The 21367-nt window shown below is 43.8% G+C and overlaps 1 protein-coding gene across 4 annotated transcripts in view; it reads left to right on the forward strand.

Moving 5' to 3' along the window:
- Positions 1 to 21367, forward strand: part of txk (TXK tyrosine kinase) — an 89867-nt gene that overhangs the window by 46969 nt on the left and 21531 nt on the right. For all 4 annotated transcript variants that reach the window (XM_068035870.1, XM_068035884.1, XM_068035879.1 and 1 more), the window contains exons 4-8: positions 5693 to 5898; positions 8360 to 8425; positions 11329 to 11383; positions 11851 to 11930; positions 19781 to 19914. In XM_068035870.1, coding sequence (XP_067891971.1) covers positions 5693 to 5898; positions 8360 to 8425; positions 11329 to 11383; positions 11851 to 11930; positions 19781 to 19914 — 541 coding nt within the window. The remainder of the gene's footprint in view (positions 1 to 5692; positions 5899 to 8359; positions 8426 to 11328; positions 11384 to 11850; positions 11931 to 19780; positions 19915 to 21367) is intronic.

Consider the following 21367-nt stretch of genomic DNA (forward strand, 5'->3'; position numbering starts at 1 on the left):
TTCATTTAATACCTCAGCTATGGCCTCTGCCTCCATGCGTAAATCCCCCTTCTGGTCCCTAATTGGCCCCACTCCTCCTTTTACCCCCCTTTTACTATTTATATGTCTATAGAAAACTTTGGGATTTCCTTTAATGCTCGCTGCCAGTCTCTTTTTATGCTCTCTTTTTGCTTCTCTTATTTGTTTTTTCACTTCCCCTCTGGACCTTCTATATTCAGCCTGGTTCTCAATAGTATTTTCTACCTGGCATCTGTCATAAGCACACTTTTTCTTCTTTATATTAATCTCTACCTCTTTTGTCATCCAGGGAGCTCTGGATTTGTTTGCCCTTCTATACCCTATGGACTGTGCCCAAGCTATCTTTTCTTTGAAGGTAGCCCATTGTTCATCTACCAGTTTTCCTGCCAGCTTTTGATTCCAATTTATTTGCCCCAGCTCCATTCTTACGCCCATTGAAGTTGGCCTTCTCCCAGTTAATTATTCTTATCCTGGATTGTTCTTTGTCCTTTGCCATAGTCAGCCTAAACCTTTTGATACAATGATCACTATCCCCTAAGTGCTCTCCTACTGATACTTGATCCACTTGGCCCACCTCATTCCCAAGAACCAGGTCTAGCAGTGCCTCCTTTCTCATTGGACTAGCAACATACTGTTGTAGAAGATTTTCCTGAATTCAGTCTAGGCCCCTCACTGCCCTTTACACTACTATTATCCCAGTCTATGTTTGGATAATTAAAGTCCCCCATTATAACTACCCTATAATATTTGTACCTCTCTGTAATTTCCTTGCAACTTTGTTCCTCCACGTCCTTCCCACTAGCTGGTGGCCTAAAGACAACATCAAGCAATGTAACTGCACCTTTTTTGTTCCTCAACTCTAGCCAAATTGATTCTGTCCTCAACCCCTCTGGAACATCCTTTCTCTCCAACACTACAATGCTTTCCTTCATCAATACCACCACCCTTCCCCCTTTATTCCCTTTCTTATCTTTCCTGAACACCTTGTATCCAGGAATATTTAACACCCATTTCTGCCCTTCTTTGAGCCAGATCTCTGTTATAACCACAACATCAGATTTCCACATGGCAATCTGCGCCTGCAGCTCACCAGTCTTATTAACCACACCTTGTGCATTCACATACATGCACATTAACCCTGATTTAGACTTTATTACTTCCTCCCTTACTGTGAACCCACTTAGTCCTCCGCCTCGCAGATGCACAACAGTGACTCCAGCTGCTGCTCAAGTTTCGAAATCCGGAGCTCAAGCTTCTGCAGCCGGTGACACTTCCTGAAGATGTCTTTGTCTAGGACACGTGGTGCGTCCATGACTTCCCACATGCCACAGGCTGTACATTCCACTCAACAGTGCTGCTCTGCCATACCTTAACTTTACAGACTATTTATTATAAGTAGAATAGCTCACCAGTTACTCACCAAACATCTCTTTCCACTGCACCGAAGCAAGAACCAAATACTGGAGGGTTCAAAAAGTTTTTAAAAAGTAGAAAAATGGAGCACTTCCTCCCCCCTTCATTGAACTCGCCATTCACCAAACTCAAATCTCCACACTCAGCTTGCAATCTGCACACCATTTACAAGCTGCACCCAGAACTCTGTATTTATACCTTTTGAAGCTGAAACTGCAGCAACCAGATTGTATTAGTTAACTACTTCGCTAATCTGCTACTCTGCAGTAGAGCCTGTTAATCCCTGCCTAAGACTGTGCAACACCTATGCAGTCATATTCAGCTGGCCTCAGACACCGGAAACATCAGAGGAATGTATGATGGCATGAAGAGAGCTCTTGGGCCAACCATCAAGAAGATCGCCCCCCTCAAATCTAAATCGGGGGACATAATCACTGACCAACGCAAACAGATGGACCGCTGGGTTGAGCACTACCTAGAACTGTACTCCAGGGAGAATGCTGTCACTGAGACTGCCCTCAATGCAGCCCAGCCTCTACCAGTCATGGATGAGCTGGACATACAGCCAACCAAATCGGAACTCAGTGATGCCATTGATTCTCTAGCCAGCGGAAAAGCCCCTGGGAAGGACAGCATTACCCCTGAAATAATCAAGAGTGCCAAGCCTGCTATACTCTCAGCACTACATGAACTGCTATGCCTGTGCTGGGACGAGGGAGCAGTACCCCAGGACATGCGCGATGCCAACATCATCACCCTCTATAAAAACAAAGGTGACCGCGGTGACTGCAACAACTACCGTAGAATCTCCCTGCTCAGCATAGTGGGGAAAGTCTTTGCTCGAGTCGCTCTGAACAGGCTCCAGAAGCTGGCCGAGCGCGTCTACCCTGAGGCACAGTGTGGCTTTCGTGCAGAGAGATCGACCATTGACATGCTGTTCTCCCTTCGTCAGATATAGGAGAAATGCCGTGAACAACAGATGCCCCTCTACATTGAATTAGAATTAGAATATTACAGCGCAGTACAGGCCCTTCGGCCCTCGATGTTGCGCCGATCATCTGACCTACACTATTCCATTTACATCCATATGTCTATCCAATGACCACTTAAATGCCCTTAAAGTTGGCGAGTCTACTACTGTTGCAGGCAGGGCGTTCCACGCCCCTACTACTCTCTGCGTAAAGAAACTACCTCTGACATCTGTCCTATATCTTTCACCCCTCAACTTAAAGCTATGTCCCCTCGTGTTTGCCATCCTCATCCGAGGAAAAAGACTCTCACTATCCACCCTATCTAACCCTCTGATTATCTTGTATGTCTCTATTAAGTCACCTCTCCTCCTCCTTCTCTCTAACGAAAACAACCCCAAGTCCCTCAGCCTTTCCTCGTAAGACCTTCCTTCCATACCAGGCAACATCCTAGTAAATCTCCTCTGCACCCTTTCCAAAGCTTCCACATCCTTCCTATAATGCGGAGACCATTGATCTCACCAAAGCCTTTGACCTCGTCAGCAGACGTGGTCTCTTCAGACTACTAGAAAAGATCGGATGTCTACCAAAGCTACTAAGTATCATCACCTCATTCCATGACAATATGAAAGGCACAATTCAACATGGTGGCTCCTCATCAGAGCCCTTTCCTATCCTGAGTGGTGTGAAACAGGGCAGTGTTCTCGCACCCACACTTTTTGGGATTTTCTTCTCCCTGCTGCTTTCACATGCGTTCAAATCCTCTGAAGAAGGAATTTTCCTCCACACAAGATCAGGGGGCAGGTTGTTCAACCTTGCCCGTCTAAGAGCGAAGTCCAAAGTATGGAAAGTCCTCATCAGAGAACTCCTCTTTGCTGACGATGCTGCTTTAACATCTCACACTGAAGAGTGCCTGCAGAGTCTCATCGACAGGTTTGCGTCTGCCTGCAATGAATTTGGCCTAACCATCAGCCTCAAGAAAACGAACATCATGGGGCAGGACGTCAGAAATGCTCCATCCATCAATATTGGCGACCACGCTCTGGAAGTGGTTCAAGAGTTCACCTACCTAGGCTCAACTATCACCAGTAACCTGTCTCTAGATGCAGAAATCAACAAGCGCATGGGTAAGGCTTCCACTGCTATGTCCAGACTGGCCAAGAGAGTGTGGGAAAATGGCGCACTGACACGGAACACAAAAGTCCGAGTGTATCAGGCCTGTGTCCTCAGTACCTTGCTCTACGGCAGCGAGGCCTGGACAACGTATGCCAGCCAAAAGCGACGTCTCAATTCATTCCACCTTCGCTGCCTTCGGAGAATACTTGGCATCAGGTGGCAGGACTATATCTCCAACACAGAAGTCCTTGAAGCGGCCAACACCCCCAGCTTATACACACTACTGAGTCAGCGGCGCTTGAGATGGCTTGGCCATGTGAGCCGCATGGAAGATGGCAGGATCCCCAAAGACACATTGTACAGCGAGCTCGCCACTGGTATCAGACCCACCGGCCGTCCATGTTTCCGCTATAAAGACGTCTGCAAACGCGACATGAAATCGTGTGACATTGATCACAAGTCGTGGGAGTCAGTTGCCAGCATTCGCCAGAGCTGGCGGGCAGCCATAAAGACAGGGCTAAATTGTGGCGAGTCGAAGAGACTTAGTAGTTGGCAGGAAAAAAGACAGAGGCGCAAGGGGAGAGCCAACTGTGCAACAGCCCCGACAAACAAATTTCTCTGCAGCACCTGTGGAAGAGCCTGTCACTCCAGAATTGGCCTTTATAGCCACTCCAGGCGCTGCTTCACAAACCACTGACCACCTCCAGGTGCATATCCATTGTCTCTCGAGATAAGGAGGCCCAAAAGAAAGACTGTAAGAAACTTTACTTTCTTAACCCTACTTCTTTCTTACTTTATCTAGAGGGTAAATCCTAGTTTAATGCTAACTGCAGACCAGACTTTTATAAAGATAACAACACATACAATTCCCAATCACCAAACTCAAATCTCTACACTCAGCTTGCAATCTGCGCACCATTAGCAATTTGTGTCCAAGATCACAGCCTAAGGGAACATTTGCATAACAACTTGGGTGTCGCAATGAAGCAGCTTCCACCTCATAGTGATATTAAAAGTTGTGTAATACTACAATGGGGAACAGAACTTGGCGAAGCAGTGGGAGGTTCCCTGAAAAAGACCCACAGAACTGTTAAAGGGATTTTATTTTAGCAGGAAAAGAAAGCAGTGCATCCTGTCGGATGGTTCCCTGAGCAGACTGTCAATGTCATTTGTCAGAACACCTCATTGCCAGAACTTTCAAACAAGCACCAAGACCTAGCTTGGCTGATGGTGAGAAGGGCCCTCCCCATCAGATCCTTCATGCACACCCAAAGTCTCATCCCCTTGGCACGCTGCTGTCAAGGCAGCTCTAGTGGGGAAGAAACTGTTGCCAACCTCCTTCTGGAATATGCCTTTGCAAAGAAGGTCTGGAAAGAGGTGCAGTAGTTTTTGTCGAGGTTTATCCCAAGCAGTTCTGTAACGCAGGACTCAGTGCTCTACAGGCTATTCCCAGGGACGCACACCAAGATAAACATCAACTGCAGCTGGAGGACCATCAACTCAGTGAAAGACGCTCTTTGGTCTGCCCAGAACTTGTTGGTCATCCAGTGCAAAGAGTTGTCCATGACTGAGTGTTGCAGACTGACACATTCCAAGGTCCTGGATTACATACTGAGAGATGGACTAAAGCTTGGGGCAGCCGCCGCAAAGACTCAATGGGGAAAGGCCACATTCTAATACCTAACCAGAAAGGCTAGAAACTGTGTAAAACCCCTCGGGCTGTATGTTTCATTGTGTACTTGCAATTGTATTGAGGCACCTCAGAGTGCCACAAGCTGTGTGGAAAGAGCTTGAACCATTTTGCACTTTTTGTAATGACCAATTTGAAATGTTATCAAATGTACTTTTAAATTTTGTAAATAAAGTGTATTTTTGGTAAAAAGGGATTTTATTTTAATATAGCATCATTAAATGCAATTCAAAAGTAAATTGTTAATGCTGGAAAATTTTTTACCATATGCATTTATAAGCTGAAACGCACTGTGCAGAAAGACTGTAATGCACAGCACCTCACCTCTAAATTTTTTCTCAATGTTCTTCAAAGAAGAATTTAGCACTGCTGAACTTGAAGAATTCCCCACCATAGTTGACTCAATTATATTAAAGTATATTTTGGCACAGATTAACAGATAAAGCCATTATTTTTAAAAAATTTTTGATGTTGTGTCACTGTTCAGGTGAACAGGCCAGTGGGGGTTCCATCGAGAAGGAAGCCTCCACCACCACCCCCGAGTGAAGATGAGGAGGGCGGGGAGGTCAGGGTGATAGCATTGTATGATTTCTGGGCCCGGGAATCTACTGACCTTAGTGTCAAGAGATATGAAGAATATGTTATACTTCAGAAACGTGACCCTCATTGGTGGAAAGCAAGAGACAAGCAAGGGTAAGAATGATGTTTCTTTTACCATATTTGATAGAATCTAGAATTCATATTATTGAGTTACAACAGCTCTATACTCAGATGGAGCAAGGAAACTGATGGCTGCTGATCTCTGGGTCCACATCTGGATATAAGTCACTAAGTAGTACAGAGTGTGAAGCAGAAACTTTGTGAGATTCCTCTGTCACATTTACTGGAAACTGAACAACTTTAATGTTTTGTTCTGATCATAATTTAAAAGACTGCAGTAATTTGCTAGTGTCAAAAGCTCCTTCCACCCATGATTCAAGTTCAAGAGTGATATTAATAATTGCATGTAATGGCCCTGAATTTCCGTGGGGTTCCCTTGTCTCCTCCCAGACTTACCAAAGGCAATACTCAAGCCCGCCCACCCCGCCCATACATTCACAAAAGTGATAGAGACCCTGAATTAACCTGGGCCATACTGTGAATCCACTTTTTCCATGGGGAATATCATCGGTCTTTCACCAGTTACAGAATGTCAGGGACTTTACATCCATGTAGTGACTTATATCATTGAAATATCTCCAACAACACACCATTTTGGAGTGTGGTGACTGTTGTAATGTGGCAGCCAATTTCCATCAACAAAGTTGCACAACAGTAATAAGCAGCCAAATTTATTTTTGCAGTGCCATTGGTTAAGGGAGGTCAGCAGGAGAACTTCCTACTCTCCTTCAGACAGTGTCATGGGATCTTTAACATCTAGCAGATCAGCAAGGTGGATCTTGTTTTAAAGTCTTCCCTGAAGGCAGCACTCTTCAATACTGTACTGTCGTGTCAATCTAAACTATCCACACAAACCTTGATGTGATGCTACAGCCTGAGACAGGAATGCTAACAATTGATTCAATCTGAAAGGCTACAGGCATAAATGTAAAGAGTGAAAAGTGGATTTAAAAAAAAACGAAAACATTTCCTTACTTAAAAAGGAATAAAATGTTTAAAATAATCTATTTTATTTTTTTTTACTTCAAATGCTCCTGGTATTCATATATTTATATTCAGTTCAATTAGTCTTTCCTATCTGGCTTTCTGATCTTGCTATCTCCTGCTGTGCTATAAACTTGACTCTGGTCTGAGCACTTCCATTATCCTGCCTGTCCTTGGGCTGGATTTTGAACCCCCACCGGGGTCGGGAATGGAGGTGGGCGGCTGCTAAAAATAGTGCTGCTGGCCGGCGTGCTGGTTCCCCAGCTCCATCCCACCCCTGGGCCATATTCCTGGAGGTGCGATTTTGGGGGAGGCGGGGCAGTGGCAGGGCTACCTGTCTGCATGCAGAAGGTAGCCAATTAAACTAATCAAGGGCCACTTAAGGCCAACTGATGGATGTTGATTGAGCTTTTCCAGTCGGTCTCTGGGTACCCTGAGGCAGTTGGGGGAGGGCAGCTTAACTGGCTGGAGTAGGCCGCCCAGCAGCAGGCCAGGGGCCAGCATTCCAGGCAGGCTTAGAGGCCTTCTCTGCCTGCCTAGGTGCAGTAGCAGCCACAGGCTACCTTGCAGAGGGGTTCCTCTCCACAATGCTGGCCCAGCTGCAAAGGTCATTTTTTATTTCAGCTTTGAAAAAATTGGAGAGCGGGTTCCTCCATTTTGAAGCGCCCTCTCCCTCACTTACCTTCCATGGCACCCTGCTGCTGCTTTCAAGCTGAAAGGCCTCTGATTGGCCCTCCAGCTTTGACAGCCTGCCCATTATCCTTAATTGGATTGTGAGCCCACCCTCTGACAATTAATTGGCTACTCCGGGGTGACTGTTTCCCCCATAGTGTGGACTTCCGAATCCCCTATTTGAGCTTCACGACGGAGTTCAGAAGCCCACAGGGAAAATCCTGCCCCCTGTGTATGGTTCTAATCTGCCTTCCCCCACAATCTCTTCCAATTTATATGGTACCTCATTTTGACAGGATAAGTTGACTTTACTGATAACTAAAATGGATTCTCAAGGTTTTACTTTTAAAAAAATAAATAGAAGTAAGAACATAGAAAATAGGAGCAGGAGTAGGCCATTCGGCCCTTTGGGCCTGCTCCGCCATTTAAAAAAGATCATGGTTGATCATCTAATTCAGTACCCTGTTGCCGCTTTCTCCCCATATCCCTTGATCCCTTTGGCATTAAGGAATATATCTATCTTCTTCTGGAATATATTTAATGACTTGGCCTCCACTTTCTTCTGCGGTGGAGAATTCCACAGGTTCACTACCCTCTGAGTGAAAAAGTTTCTCCTCATCTCGGTTCTAAATGACATACCCCATATCATGAGACTGTGACTCCTGGTTCTGGACTCCCCAGCAACAATTGCCAAATTTTGTCTCACCCTGAATTCAGCCTACCTACTGCCAAATATATGTTACTTTGTTTTGTTTGTGTTTTCCTTTTGCATTCGTCTAATATGATCTTGTTGAAAGATTCCTAAGAAGCAGAAAGTAATTAACACATGTTATTTCAGAAATGAAGGATTCATTCCAAGCAACTATGTGACCGAGAAGAAATCTAATAATATAGAGGCATTTGAGTAAGTTCACTATATAACTATTTGTTATTTGAAAGCTAACAAGACTGCTGTTGTGCTAAGAAGCACTAGTCCTTTAAAAATGAATCAGTGCCAGTATGAGTCTAATTCAACAATACCCTAATGGTGTTTTGGGCTGCACTGTACTGATGGTGGTAGTCTCTCCCCTGATACATTTGTGCAGTACAGACTGCCCAAGGCAGTAAAGGCTTCATGGATGACTTGGAAGGATGCAGTGGTATAAAAGCTTCATAATGAACGGGCTGTAGTGCAGATCATTGGGCAACAACTGGCACAGTTGTATGGCAACCTGCCTCAGCAGAGGTGGAGAAGACCAGTCTCTGAAATGTCAGGTGCAGGCCTTGGAATAGCGATGGGCATTTTCAGAAGGCCAAAGCAGTTGTTACATTTGTTGGCTCCTAACAAACTCCTTTTCGTCACCTCAGTTATGTAGCACATTCAGAACTTCCTATGGAATAGCCATCCTCACTACTAAGCGTGACATCTAGGTAAACTGAAACGTAAAGAATCAATAAATGTATTATTTTGGGGGTGGGGGGGGGGGGTCGGTGTTGGGGTTGGGGGCGGTTGCAAGGGGCAGGGGATCAAACAAAAAATGCAAAAAGGGAAGTTTACCCAGCCAAACAAATTAATGCATGGAACAAAATTTAGCCAAGGGGCACATAACACAAAAAAAAGTTACTTTTTCCCTTTAAGAGAGCTACTTCAGCAGGAGAGCTCTTTAAAATCTGAATGCCCAGGATTTTTATGAACAAGACTCACATTTTGGGCACAGCCTCACCTGAAGTAGTCAAAATTGGGCCTGGGCAATTTCTAACAGGATTTTAACATGTCAATAAGGCAGATATCAAGGCTTTATTCTTTGGCTTCAAATCAAACCAGACACCAGGTGATTTGGACAATCCTGGGTTGAGCGCTGGATTTTATGACCTCATCACTAATGGCACATAATGCCCAGCCGGTGGTTTAGGGCCTTGTGAGATTTATCCTGTTGTGGAATCATCCATAATAAAATGCAGTGAGGAGGAAATTCATCCGAGCCTCCTTTTGCTGGCCCAAAATTTGCCCTTAGGCTTTATTTCTTAATACATTTGGTGAGATGCCTGTCACACTTTTACATGCAGCTTGTCCATATCATGCAACAAATTTCTGGCTGCTGGTCACACCTGCAGTGGCCCTCAGGAAGATGGTAGGAAGAAGGGGGAGTGGCAGGTGGAAAGGACAGTGGGAGGGAGACGATCATGGCTGACAGGAGTGCTAGGGATCTGGGAGGTGCTGTCCTGCTCGTACTAGTTCCGCATGAATTATAAAAAAAGTAAACTCTTCTTTTTGGTGCCTGCTCGGCTGTACCCATGCCTAGAAAACCCTGAGTGGAGCAGGCTTGGTGCCTTATTAGCATAGGAAAGGGCCATAATGCCATAAAAATCATCCTTGGGCACAAACATTGTTCTGTGAAACATTAACTTTTGACCCCATTTTATGGAAATAAAATGGGTGAAACGAGGGCTAATTTCTACTCCCATTAATACTTAAATATATTTTAAAACATATGAACATTCATACGAATTAGGAGCAGGAGTAGGCCACTCAGCCCCTCGAGCCTGCTCCACCATTCAATAAGTTCATGGCTGAACTGATTATTCCACATTTCCACCTACCCCCGATAACCTTCCACCCTCTTGCATATCAAGAATCTATCTACCTCTGCCTTAAAAATATTCAAAGACTCTGCTTCCACTGCCTTTTGGGGAAGAGAATTCCAAAGACTCACAACCCTCTGAGAGAAAAAATTTCTCCTCATCTCTGTCTTAAATGGGCAACCCCTTATATTTAAACAGTGACCCCTAGTTCACAATTCTCTCACAAGGGGAAACATCCTTTTCACATCCACCCTGTCAAGACCCCTCAGGATCTTATATGTTTCAATCAAGTCATCTCTTACTCTTCTAAATTCCAGCAGATACAAGCCTAGCCTGTCCAACCTTTCCTCATAAGACAGGCCATCCATTCCAGGTATTAGTCTAGTAAACCTTCTCTGTACTGCCTCCAACGCATTTACATCCTTCCTTAAATAAGGAGACCAATACTGTACACGGTACTCCAGATGTGGTCTCACCAATGCCCTGTATACCTGAAGCATAACCCCCCCCTACTTTTGTATTCATTTCCCCCCACAATAACTGATAACATTCTATTAGCCTTCCTAATTACGTGCTGTACCTGCATACTAACCTTTTGCGATTCATACACTAGGACACCCAGATCCCTCTGCATCTCAGAGCTCTACAATCTCTCACCATTTAGATAAATTGCTTCTTTTATATTCTTCCTGCCAAAATGGACAATTTCCCACTTTCCCACATTATACTCCATTTGACAGGTTTTTGCCCACTCACTTAACCTAGCTATATCCCTTTGTAGCCTCCTTATGCCCTCTTCACAACTTACTTTCCTACCTATCTTTGTGTTATCAACAAATTTAGCACCATACCTTTGGTCCCTTCATCTAAGTCATTTATATAAATTGTAAAAAGTTCCCAGCACAAGATTTTTTTTACTCTGTATGCTGCCATTAAAATTTCAGACTTTGTTGCCCTTTGCTTCCACCTTATTCAAATATTGCTTATTTTGGTCATTAATGATGGGTGCCAACTATTAGAAAGGTAGAGCAACCAGTGAAGTTGACCACAAAATCTCACACTGCTCAATTGACCATAGAAGGCAATGTTTTGGAAGGGACACCAATAAAGAAACACTTGTTTGAGGTAAGAGTAGATTAAGAAAGGGGCATTGGTCTTTCCGTATTCATTGCAGCATAGTCACACCAACATGATATGTCGGAATGATGACAAGGGAATATCAAAATAATCTCTCTTTCTCTGCAGGTGGTATTGTAAAAATATAACACGGACCAAAGCAGAGCAGCTTCTTCGGCAAGAGGTAAATTATACAGAAATTCCAAAAATAGTATTTAGATGTACATTTAAATTCAAGTTATACAATATATTTTAGAACTCATTATTTTGACAAAACATTTAATAGTGAAAAAACACAAGTTTAAATAAATAAGCATGAACCACCTATCTTATTACACAGAATTGCATCACGTAAGCACTAATAATAAAGAGATTAGATGCTTCTCTTAATCAGACTATTCCTACTTTAATCTCTTGGTTTATATTTTCAGGAGTAAGGGGGTGAAATTGCTCTTCACCACTAGTGTTTCTTGGCAGCCGTTTTACATCACACTCTTTCCTCTTTCCTTTGATTTCAATATTGGCATGGTGTAAAAGGTGCTGCTGATTTGCTCTGAGAGCAAAAAACAATTTCATTCCCTAAGTCTTTTGCAAGCTTTAGTTAGCAGGTCTTTTTTTTTAATGTATATTTTTGTATACATTTTCCTTCAGGCTAAAGAAGGGGCTTTTATTGTCAGAGACTCCAGCCAGCAGGGGATTTACACAGTGTCTGTTTATACTAAAGCTGGAGGGTAAGCAATGATTTTATTTCATGAATTTTCAAATATAACAATATGTATGTGGTATTCATTTGTGCAAGTATAAAACTAGGTTTTGTGAAATGCTTTTATTTTTTATAATTGTTGTATGCTTGCTTAAGTTAGGATTGTTGTATGATCACTTTGAGAGTGATGTCCCTTTAAGATCTCAGTATGCTAATGAGCTAAGTACCAGGATGCAGTCATGTGACTACAAGCCACAGTCACTTTGCAACTGTAACACCCAGATGATGATTCTGTAAATAGTTCGCTCTGTACTGTACATACTAGTTTAGCTGTTAATAAACCTGTTAGAGATCTTCAGAATAATTGGACTCCATACATCTCATTTATGTTGCATCAGACAACTTAAAGAACTCACTACATGGTGACAGCTGTGGTGAAAACACAAAGTCTAAGCTTGAAGACCACGGGTAAAACAGCTGTGAAAAAGGCCCAAACAGTGGGAAGAAAAAAGAACTTACCTCCAGCTGTAGAAGACAGAGCTCAGAACGAGAGACTGCAAGTGAATTCCTACAATCAGACCCCATAAATAAAAACGGGCAAGATTCTTCTCCCAGGCTGATCGAGGTCAGCGCCATCATGGGAGGCGTCCGATAGCAAAAAGCGTGGGAAACCTATAAACACTGCAGACTCCATTCATGCAGCCAAAGTAAAAAAAAATTGTTAAACTCGAGCGTGAAGAAGAGTTTCTATTCACGTAGCCGCAGCAAAAAAAAATTAAACCACTCAACCGATAACAACATAAACAAACTCCAGCAAAAAAAGCAATTGAACTGCCTATTGAACAGCTCTGTAAACTTACAATTTTAAGTGCTACAACCAAGATAATCAGAGAACACTGCCAAACACCTGTAACCCTCCAACCAAGCAGCTAGTCTAAATAACAGAGAATTTCTTAAAGGGGAAACAGTGCAGAGTGAATAGAACAAGTTTTAAAACCAGTTTCAAACCACAAATAGAAGTCATAATAAATACAGTGCTGCAGACACACACACACAGAACTAAACAAAGTTAAATATAGAGCAGAAAGCAAAAGAACAGCAGAAAGATGGATATCAAATTTCCCAGCATGAACTGGAAGGCCATTGATATCCTATGCGAGTTCAAATTTTTTACACAAAGACTGCAGTTATGCTTCACAAACCAAGTGATTGTAGAACTAGAGAAGCAGGCTGTAAAAATACTGACAGCTGTTGGAAATGAGGGGGTACACAGAATCAACACCTCTGGCTTATCTGAAGAGGACCAGAAAGATTCCGCAAAGATATGGAAAGTGCTGGAAAATCAGTTCCGGTTACGAGAGAATTTTAGAATTCACTGCCTGGAATTGATGTCCTACAGGCAACAACCACGGGAATCAATAGATCAGTTCACAGTAGATGCCGTAGTCAGGGCAACAAATGCGATTTTTCAGAAATTGAGCTGTTGGAGCAACACCCATTGAAGAATTTTAGAAAGACCTCTTGGGGAAAAAGAAAGGTCACAGCTTTGATGTGCTGCTGGAAGATGGCAGGAAATATGAAGCCATTATAGCTGGACAACAGGATCTGCAAGCATCAGTGCAGCCAACAGTATCGGCACAATAACCAAGTCGAAAAGAGCAAGCAAGCTGTGTGGTAAGTGTGGTTTGTCCCACTCACCATGAAGTTGTCCTGTATTTCAAGACCTGTGCAAAGTGTGTGGTACAAAAGGACACTGGGCCCACCTATGCAAGAAATCTGGCTCCAAAGATGCAGCCAGAAGTCACAGTAGGACACAACTAAACAGAAGACAGGTACAGCAACAGGGCAACAGCAGCAAGGAGAGTGCCAGAGACCTATGTAAACACAAGCCGATACACGAAGTCCACAGCGAAACAAACCTGAGACAAGACTCAGAGTGGAGCGATTCTCAGCCAGAAGATGAGCAGGTGTTTCACATTGTGAACCTGACACATAATGTTAATGAAGTCAAACACTGGTCTCCGCTACTATTAACATCATGTGCCCAAAGAAAGTTGAAAAACACACATTCAGAGTTAAGATTGACACCAGAGCTAGTGCAAACATCCTACCAGTCCAAATCCTGAAGGGTATGTACTGGAGTCTTGGAAATTAATGATGCAACTGATAACTGAAAAGTTAACTGCATACAATGGGTCACCCACCCCTTGCAGTGGCACACTAACAATGCAATGCAGCTATGGCAAGTCGACATGGAAGCTGCAAATATTTTACCTGGTAGACACATGCAGACCAGCAGTGGCAGGACTACCAGCATGTAAGGACGTCAACATCAGAACTATTCACGAGATCACCAAGGTACCCTGTACAGCAGAAGATTCCAAGGGTACCTGCATTGAGTCACAGTGCCTCCAGGATCTCAGTAGTTCTGGTTTGGAGAGCATCAGTCTCTTCTGAGAGATGCCACACCAAAGGATGAAGATCCAAAATCAGATGGTGAAAGTTATTCATCAATAGAAAGTGTCTCTTCGCGCTCCAGTGACTCAGAAACAGAGATTGACATTGTAACCACTGAGAAACAAAGGCTGGCAGTGGGGAACATTGGCAGGGGGCAATCTCCAAGGACTGGAACCCGCTCGCAGACTCAGGCCACCATCAAATGGTGCAGTCTGTAAATTCAGCAACAGCACAACTATGCCGCACCTTCACTTCGTCTCTCTAGAGAACAGCCAGCACCACAACGAGCCAAAATGATCAGGTACCTCCATGTGGCCAAGTCCTCTTCCCCCAACAAGTCCTCAACCTTGAGCCCCAGGCCTTCAGAAGTGGAGGATGAGGAGAGGCAAAGGACACACAATGTCCTGAAGAGGCAGAGGAGGAATGAGTTGAAGCATTGTCTGTTGGATCTTCGAGATGAGGTGCCGGAACTTTCCAAGAATGACACAGCCTCAAGAGTGGTCATCTTGAGCAAAGCAACACTTAGCAGGCTAAAGGCAGAGCAACAGGAACTGAACGCAGAGAGGGAGAAACTTCAGAAACAACAGCAACAGATGAGACGCAAGTTTCCCGAGCCAGAGTTGTCAAACCACCGAGACGATATAGGGATTTTTTTAGCCTCTGCACTTGTAAACTTCACAATACCTGTAAATATCCCATATACACAATTTTGATTGTGTTTTTATGTGTTTTTACTTGTAGTATATGAGACTTATCTTTGGAAAGAAAGGGGGTGTTGTATGATCACTTTGAGAGTGTTGTCCCTTTAAGATCTCAGTATGCTAATGAGCTAAATACCAGATGCAGTGATGTGATTACAAGCCATAGTCACTCTGCAACTGCAACACCCAGATGAAGGTTCTGTAAATGGTTTGCTCTGTATTGTACATACTAGTTTAGCTGTTAATAAACCTGTTAGAGATCTTCAGCATAATTGGACTCCACACATCTCATTTATATTGCATCAGACAACATAAAGAAGTCATTACAAGGATATGCTTCAGTAGGCACCAGCCAAAGTTCGCATTAAATGCACCATTGAAGATATAACTTTTTCAGTATTATGCATACTAATGGTTTTACTTTGAGTGCACATATCTACTGATCCATGTCTATGCAATGCCCTCCTACTTTGAAAGCATATTTCTACTTCTTCATGCTCTGTGTGTGTTTGACTTCTGTAGTCGAAGATGACCATGACATGAATTAAAATTCACTGCGTTAAGTTTCAGGTGCAATGTGTTCAAAGATGAATTGACAGTCCAATTTGAGCACGAAAAGATCTATTGCATGTTGGACATACATGTAGTGTTGGTGCAGAAGAAGTACTTGCAGCTCTGGACTTGCGAAGCTCAGGTTTCCTGTTGACCAGTGCAACTCTATTCTGTTCATAGGAGGTGGTGCCTTTGCTGATAGGACTGCACCATATAGAGTGATCCTATGCGAGATTCCCCCGTGTCTCAGGAGTGATGTTGCACCTCTTCGGTGACATCTTCTGGGTGCCCTTGAAGCGCTTTTTCTGGCCTCCATGTGAACATTTCCCTTTAATTAGTTTACTGGTGAAGAACATTTTTGGCAGGCGTTCATCAGGCATACTGGCAACATATCCTGCCCATCTTATCTGAGCTCTTTTCAGCGGAGTGTGGATGCTATGCATGTCAGTCAGGGAGAGAATCTCAGTGTCAGCAACCTTGTATTGCCATCTGATCTTGAGTAGTCTCTGCAAGTAGGTTATGTGAAAGTGGTGTAGCTTGTTTGTGTGTCCACATCTCACAAGCATACAAGAGAGTGGGAAGGACAACAACTCTGTATACCTTCACTTTTGTTGAGAGACTAATTCCTCTTAGTTCCCATACAGTTTCTTGTAGCTTGCTAAAGGCAATGTAGGCCTTAGCTATTCTGGCATTGACTTTCTCATCAATGTGAACTGCTCTAGAGAGGGTGCTGCTGAGTAGATAAATTTGTCAACTGCTTCAAGTCATTGATCATTGGCTGTAGTAGCTTCAGGATCACATTGCTCACCGCCACGAGGAAAGGACTAGAAAAGGTGCCTTAAACATTGTCTGCTTCACCTATTTTAGCCAGATTACTGCAACTGATGGGAATCCCATTATAGTGGTCAAACAAGTGTAAAGAAGACAAAGGTAACATCACTTACCATTGACACGTGGAACGTGAAAACGCTCATGGACTATGTCGAGTAGACAGACCAGAGAGAGAGCTGCCCCATTTGGAAGAGACCTTACCACATACAACATCCACGTAGCAGCATTAAGTGAGACTTGTCTAGCTGATGACGGGTAAATTACAGATGCTGGAGCTGGATACAGCTTTAGAGTGGTCGCAGTAGCGGAAAGTGTGGTGAAGCAGGTGTAGGGTTTGCTATCAAGTCCAACTTAGTTCACAAACTTGCCAGCCTCCCATACAGACAATCAACTCATGACATTGCAACTTGCCCTCATAGGGAAAAATTATGCCACCATTGTCAAAGAAAAAGAGGTGAAAGATAAATTTTATGAACAGCTAGAATCTTTGATTGCTGCAGTGCCAAGATCAGACAAACTGATCATCCTGGATGATTTCAATGCCAGAGTTTGCACAGACCATCAGGGAGTTATAGGGAGAAACAGAGTTGGTAACAGTAACAGCAATGGCCTTCCTCTGCTGAAGATGTGTATAGAGTTTGACCTCCTCATCTCCAACACTGTATTCCATCTGCCAAACTGAAACAAGACATCCTGGATGCACCCTTCTCTAAGCACTGGCATCTAATTGACTACATTATTGTCAGAAGGAAAGATAGGCACATGTCAGAGTGACCAAAGTCATGTGTTGAGCAGATTGTTGGACTGCCAATAGACTCATTGGGGGAATTTTATGCTGGTGGCGGGGATCTCGACGTTGGGGGAAGCCGACGCTGAGTTCCCCATGTTGCCTCTTTTCCAGAAGGCCCATCGAATTTAGTGCCAATCAGGCACTTAAGTGGACAGTGGCGTGCCTTCCATAGGATTTAGGACCCCGTCACCAGAAGTTCTGGCCTTGCAGAGCTGCCAGCCAATCAGAGGCTGACAGCTGCAGCGCCACCACAGACGCCGTGGTCTGTGACACAGACACCCCAGAGGTCGAGGAGCAGTGCTGGAGCCAGGCATAGGTCAGGGCGGGGAGGGTCTCATTGGGGGGAGGTCGTAAGGGGAGAGGGGAGTCGTCAGCAAGGGCCGGGGCGGTGGGGGGTGACCTTCAGCGGGCCCCCCTTCCCCTTCCATATGCTGGGTCCCTTGTTCAGGCACTAAGTACGTGTTAACGAGGGGCCCCAATCCCACCCCACCACCCCCCATAGCCAGGAAGTAGTCCGCTTGGCTTTTCATGCGGTACTTTCCGTGCATCAACAGGGCTGCCTGCTGCATGGGTAATTGTGGCTGTGGCGGGAAGAGGCCCTTAATTGGGAGTTAATTGCTCAGTTAAGGGCCTCAATTGGCGGGGGGGTGGGGGGGTGGGTGGTGGCGGGAAGGCCGTTCACAGGCCTTCGTGCTCCGGACTACATTTTGGCGGAGGCAGGATGTTGGCGGAATCACCGATTTTATGCTCTCTCAGCCTCCAAACCTGCCGCAGGGGAGAGCACAAAATTCCACCCATCATCTCAAGACTCAACATCCATCTTCAGCTCAAGAGATGCCCCAGGGACAAAAAGTCAAAAAGAGACTCAACGGGCTGCATTTTAATGCTCCACCACTGAAATAGGTGGCGGGCATAAAGAAATGCAGCCCGTACGCACAGGGACCATGTCGCAGAGCCCCCACGATTTCAAATGCAGTGATGACATGGAGGGGGCAGGCAAGCTGTCGCCAGCAACGGCGTCTGGCACCAATGTGCAGGCGCCGGCGCCATTTTTAAAGGGCTTGCAGCCCAAAATGAAGCTTTACATTTTTAGAGAGCCTGTTGATTTAAAGGATAAAAAATAAAGGACGTGCATTCTCCCAACCCTCAATGGCATATCACAACCTTCCTGCCCTTTTCGCCCCCAGAATACCTATACTGAAAATTTGACCTTTCCCCCCCTCCCCCCAAAGTTCGACACCTTTGTCCTTTACCCCTTCCCATCACCCCCCCACCCCCCGACCAATCCAAGGCGTTCTAACCTCGCTCTCCGCCTCCCGCACAGAGAAAAAAATCTCCTCCCCCTCCCCCTCCCCCACAGGTGTCGTGCCACATTTCCCCAAACAGGGAATCGAAGGGGCAGCATTGCCGGCTGCCAGAATAAAGATTGAACTATGCTGCCTGAATTGCTACAGTCTGCATGGTAAGTAGGTATTAACATATTTTAATGCGTATCCCGTTGCCGAGCAGCTCCAGGGACCTGGGTTCAATTCTGGGTACTGCCTGTGTGGAGTTTGCAAGTTCTCCCTGTGTCTGTGTGGGTTTTCGCTGGGTGCTCTGGTTTCCTCCCACTGCCAAAGACTTGCAGGTGATAGGTAAATTGATATAATTGGTCATTATAAATTGCCCCTCGTGTAGGTAGGTGGTAGGGAATATGGGATTACTGTGGGGTTAGTATAAATGGGTGGTTCTTGGTCAGCACAGACTCGGTGGGCCAAAGGGCCTGTTTCAGTGCTGTATCTCTAAATAAAAGACATCCATTTTGAGTAACATGCTGACTTCACCCACACTCTAATAAGGTGAAATAGAGCTCGGTGCATGCTTAAAACATATACACAAAACAGAGCTCAACTTATTTCTGAATGTCCTGTTAATTTTTTTATGCATATTTAAAAACTGTTGTCAAGTATAATATTCGCCTTCTTTATTACAGTTTCATTTTAAAGTTTAAAAAGACAGTTTTACATCAGCTTCAGTTCTACTCGAGCTATTTGCTTACTTAATAACTGTTGTATCTCCAAATAATTCACTTAAGACTTTTCAACATGATAAGGAATCCAAGTGTATATTATAATTTATGCTGTAGCCTGTGTGAAATCCAGACTTTGAGACTAGTTGCTTGAGTGGTCTCACATATCTTGCCAAAGATTGATTTGCTGTAAAGTGGATGATTTGAAAACACAATTAAACTACAATTTCTGTGGTGATGTGACACAAAAACCACAATCCATTGACGTAGAAATTTCAGAATCATTAACTCGTAAGAAAGCAAAAGATTTTTTTTGACAGTTTATTTTATTGATTTTTGCTACTAGACAAGTATATAGCACTTTGTGGTAGAAAATATGGTAATATGAGAGGTCAGCAATGATGTTGTTGTAACTCATGGCAACTTTTTCCCTTTGGTTGCGTTGCTTCCAGTAAGAAAATAGATGATCAAAAGCTGTAAGAATGAAGGAATATTTCAATAAGTCAGTTATAGTTATGGATCCTGATATATTCCTACAGTGATCAAAATGGATCAGTCAGACACTACCACATAAAACAGACGCAGACATCAAAGAGACAGTACTATGTGGCAGAAAAACACCTATTTGATACCATCCCTGAACTTATCGAGTATCATGAACACAACGCAGCAGGTATGGTACAGCGTAAATATAATTCTACCAAAATATTTGAAATACAAAACTTGGTTAAGTGTGGGTTGCAGGTACTTTTTAAATTTTGTATCTAGATGGTACAAGAGTCCTAATCAGTAATAGATGTGATAAAAAACTGAAGCCCTAATTACATCAGTCTCCATAATGACTATGTCAAGTGTCAACTTGGCAAAATTAGTAGCACTTTTACCTTTGGGTTAAAAGGCTGTGAGCTCCATGCCAGGAGTTTGAGCTCAAAATTCAAACTGACACATCAGTGCAGTGCTGATGCAGTACTGCACTGCTGGAGGTGCCAACCTTTAGGTGAGTCATTAAACTAAGGCTGTGCCTTCCTGGTTCCATTATTCAGATGGATATTATGAATTTCATGGCTGTTTGTGAAGAACAGCAAGCAGTTATCCTGGGCAACATTCCTGTCTCAACCAACACTGCCAATTCTCATATTACATGGTCAGTCATCTCATTGTTGTTTGCAATGATGCCATGTTCAAAATGGCTGCTGTATTTGCCTACATAACAACAATCTCTGCACTTCAAAGTAATTTGTGGTATGTGAAGCAAGGCGTGATGTAAATGCAAGTCTTTTTCCTACTGCTGTCCTTGGGTATTCGATCATTCAAAAATCAGGTCTGTGTTGATCTGCAGGTTGTTTTCCATACAAAACTAACTGATATTTTAAAAGCTCTGTTATTTTTAAAACAAGAGGAAACCTGAAATAGTTTTCCAAAATCTAAATCACTTGTTTGACAAATTTGGAAACAATTATATTACTTAATTAGAAATATTATGGGAAGATTTTCCTCAATAGTGCTGTGCATAAAGCATTGCATGGATGGAGCTCAGTGACATCCCACTTGGTTAGCGAGTGGCATGTCAAAGAACAAAGAATAAAGAACAGTACAGCACAGGAACAGGCCATTCGACCCTCCAAGCCTGCGCCAATCTTGATGCCTGTCTAAACTAAAACCTTCTGCACTTCCGGGGACTGTATCCCTCTACTCCCATCCTATTCATGTATTTGTCAAGATGCCTCTTAAACGTTGCTAACATACCTGCTTCCACCACCTCCCCCAGCAGAAAGTTCCAGGCACTCACCACCCTCTGTGTAAAGAACTTGCCTCGCACATCCCCTCTAAACTTTGCCCCTCTCACCTTAAATCTATGTCCCCTAGTAACTGACTCTTCCACCCTGGGAAAAAGCTTCTGACTATCCAAACTGCTGCTTTTCTGGTGGATTTCCTTTAGCTACTACAATAATGATGTGGGCGCCCACTGCTTGGGTGCAAAATATGAGGCTTCCCTGAAGCCGAGGTCATTGGCTGACGGAGTGGTTTCGGCCACGAAATATTTTATTAGCATGTTCTGCTTAAATACACTAAGTACTATAACAGAAATATCTGGTACATTACAGTAATGAATACACTTTGAAATA

Source organism: Heterodontus francisci, chromosome 1 (genome assembly GCF_036365525.1).
Source record: "Heterodontus francisci isolate sHetFra1 chromosome 1, sHetFra1.hap1, whole genome shotgun sequence".
Classification (NCBI taxonomy): domain Eukaryota; kingdom Metazoa; phylum Chordata; class Chondrichthyes; order Heterodontiformes; family Heterodontidae; genus Heterodontus; species Heterodontus francisci.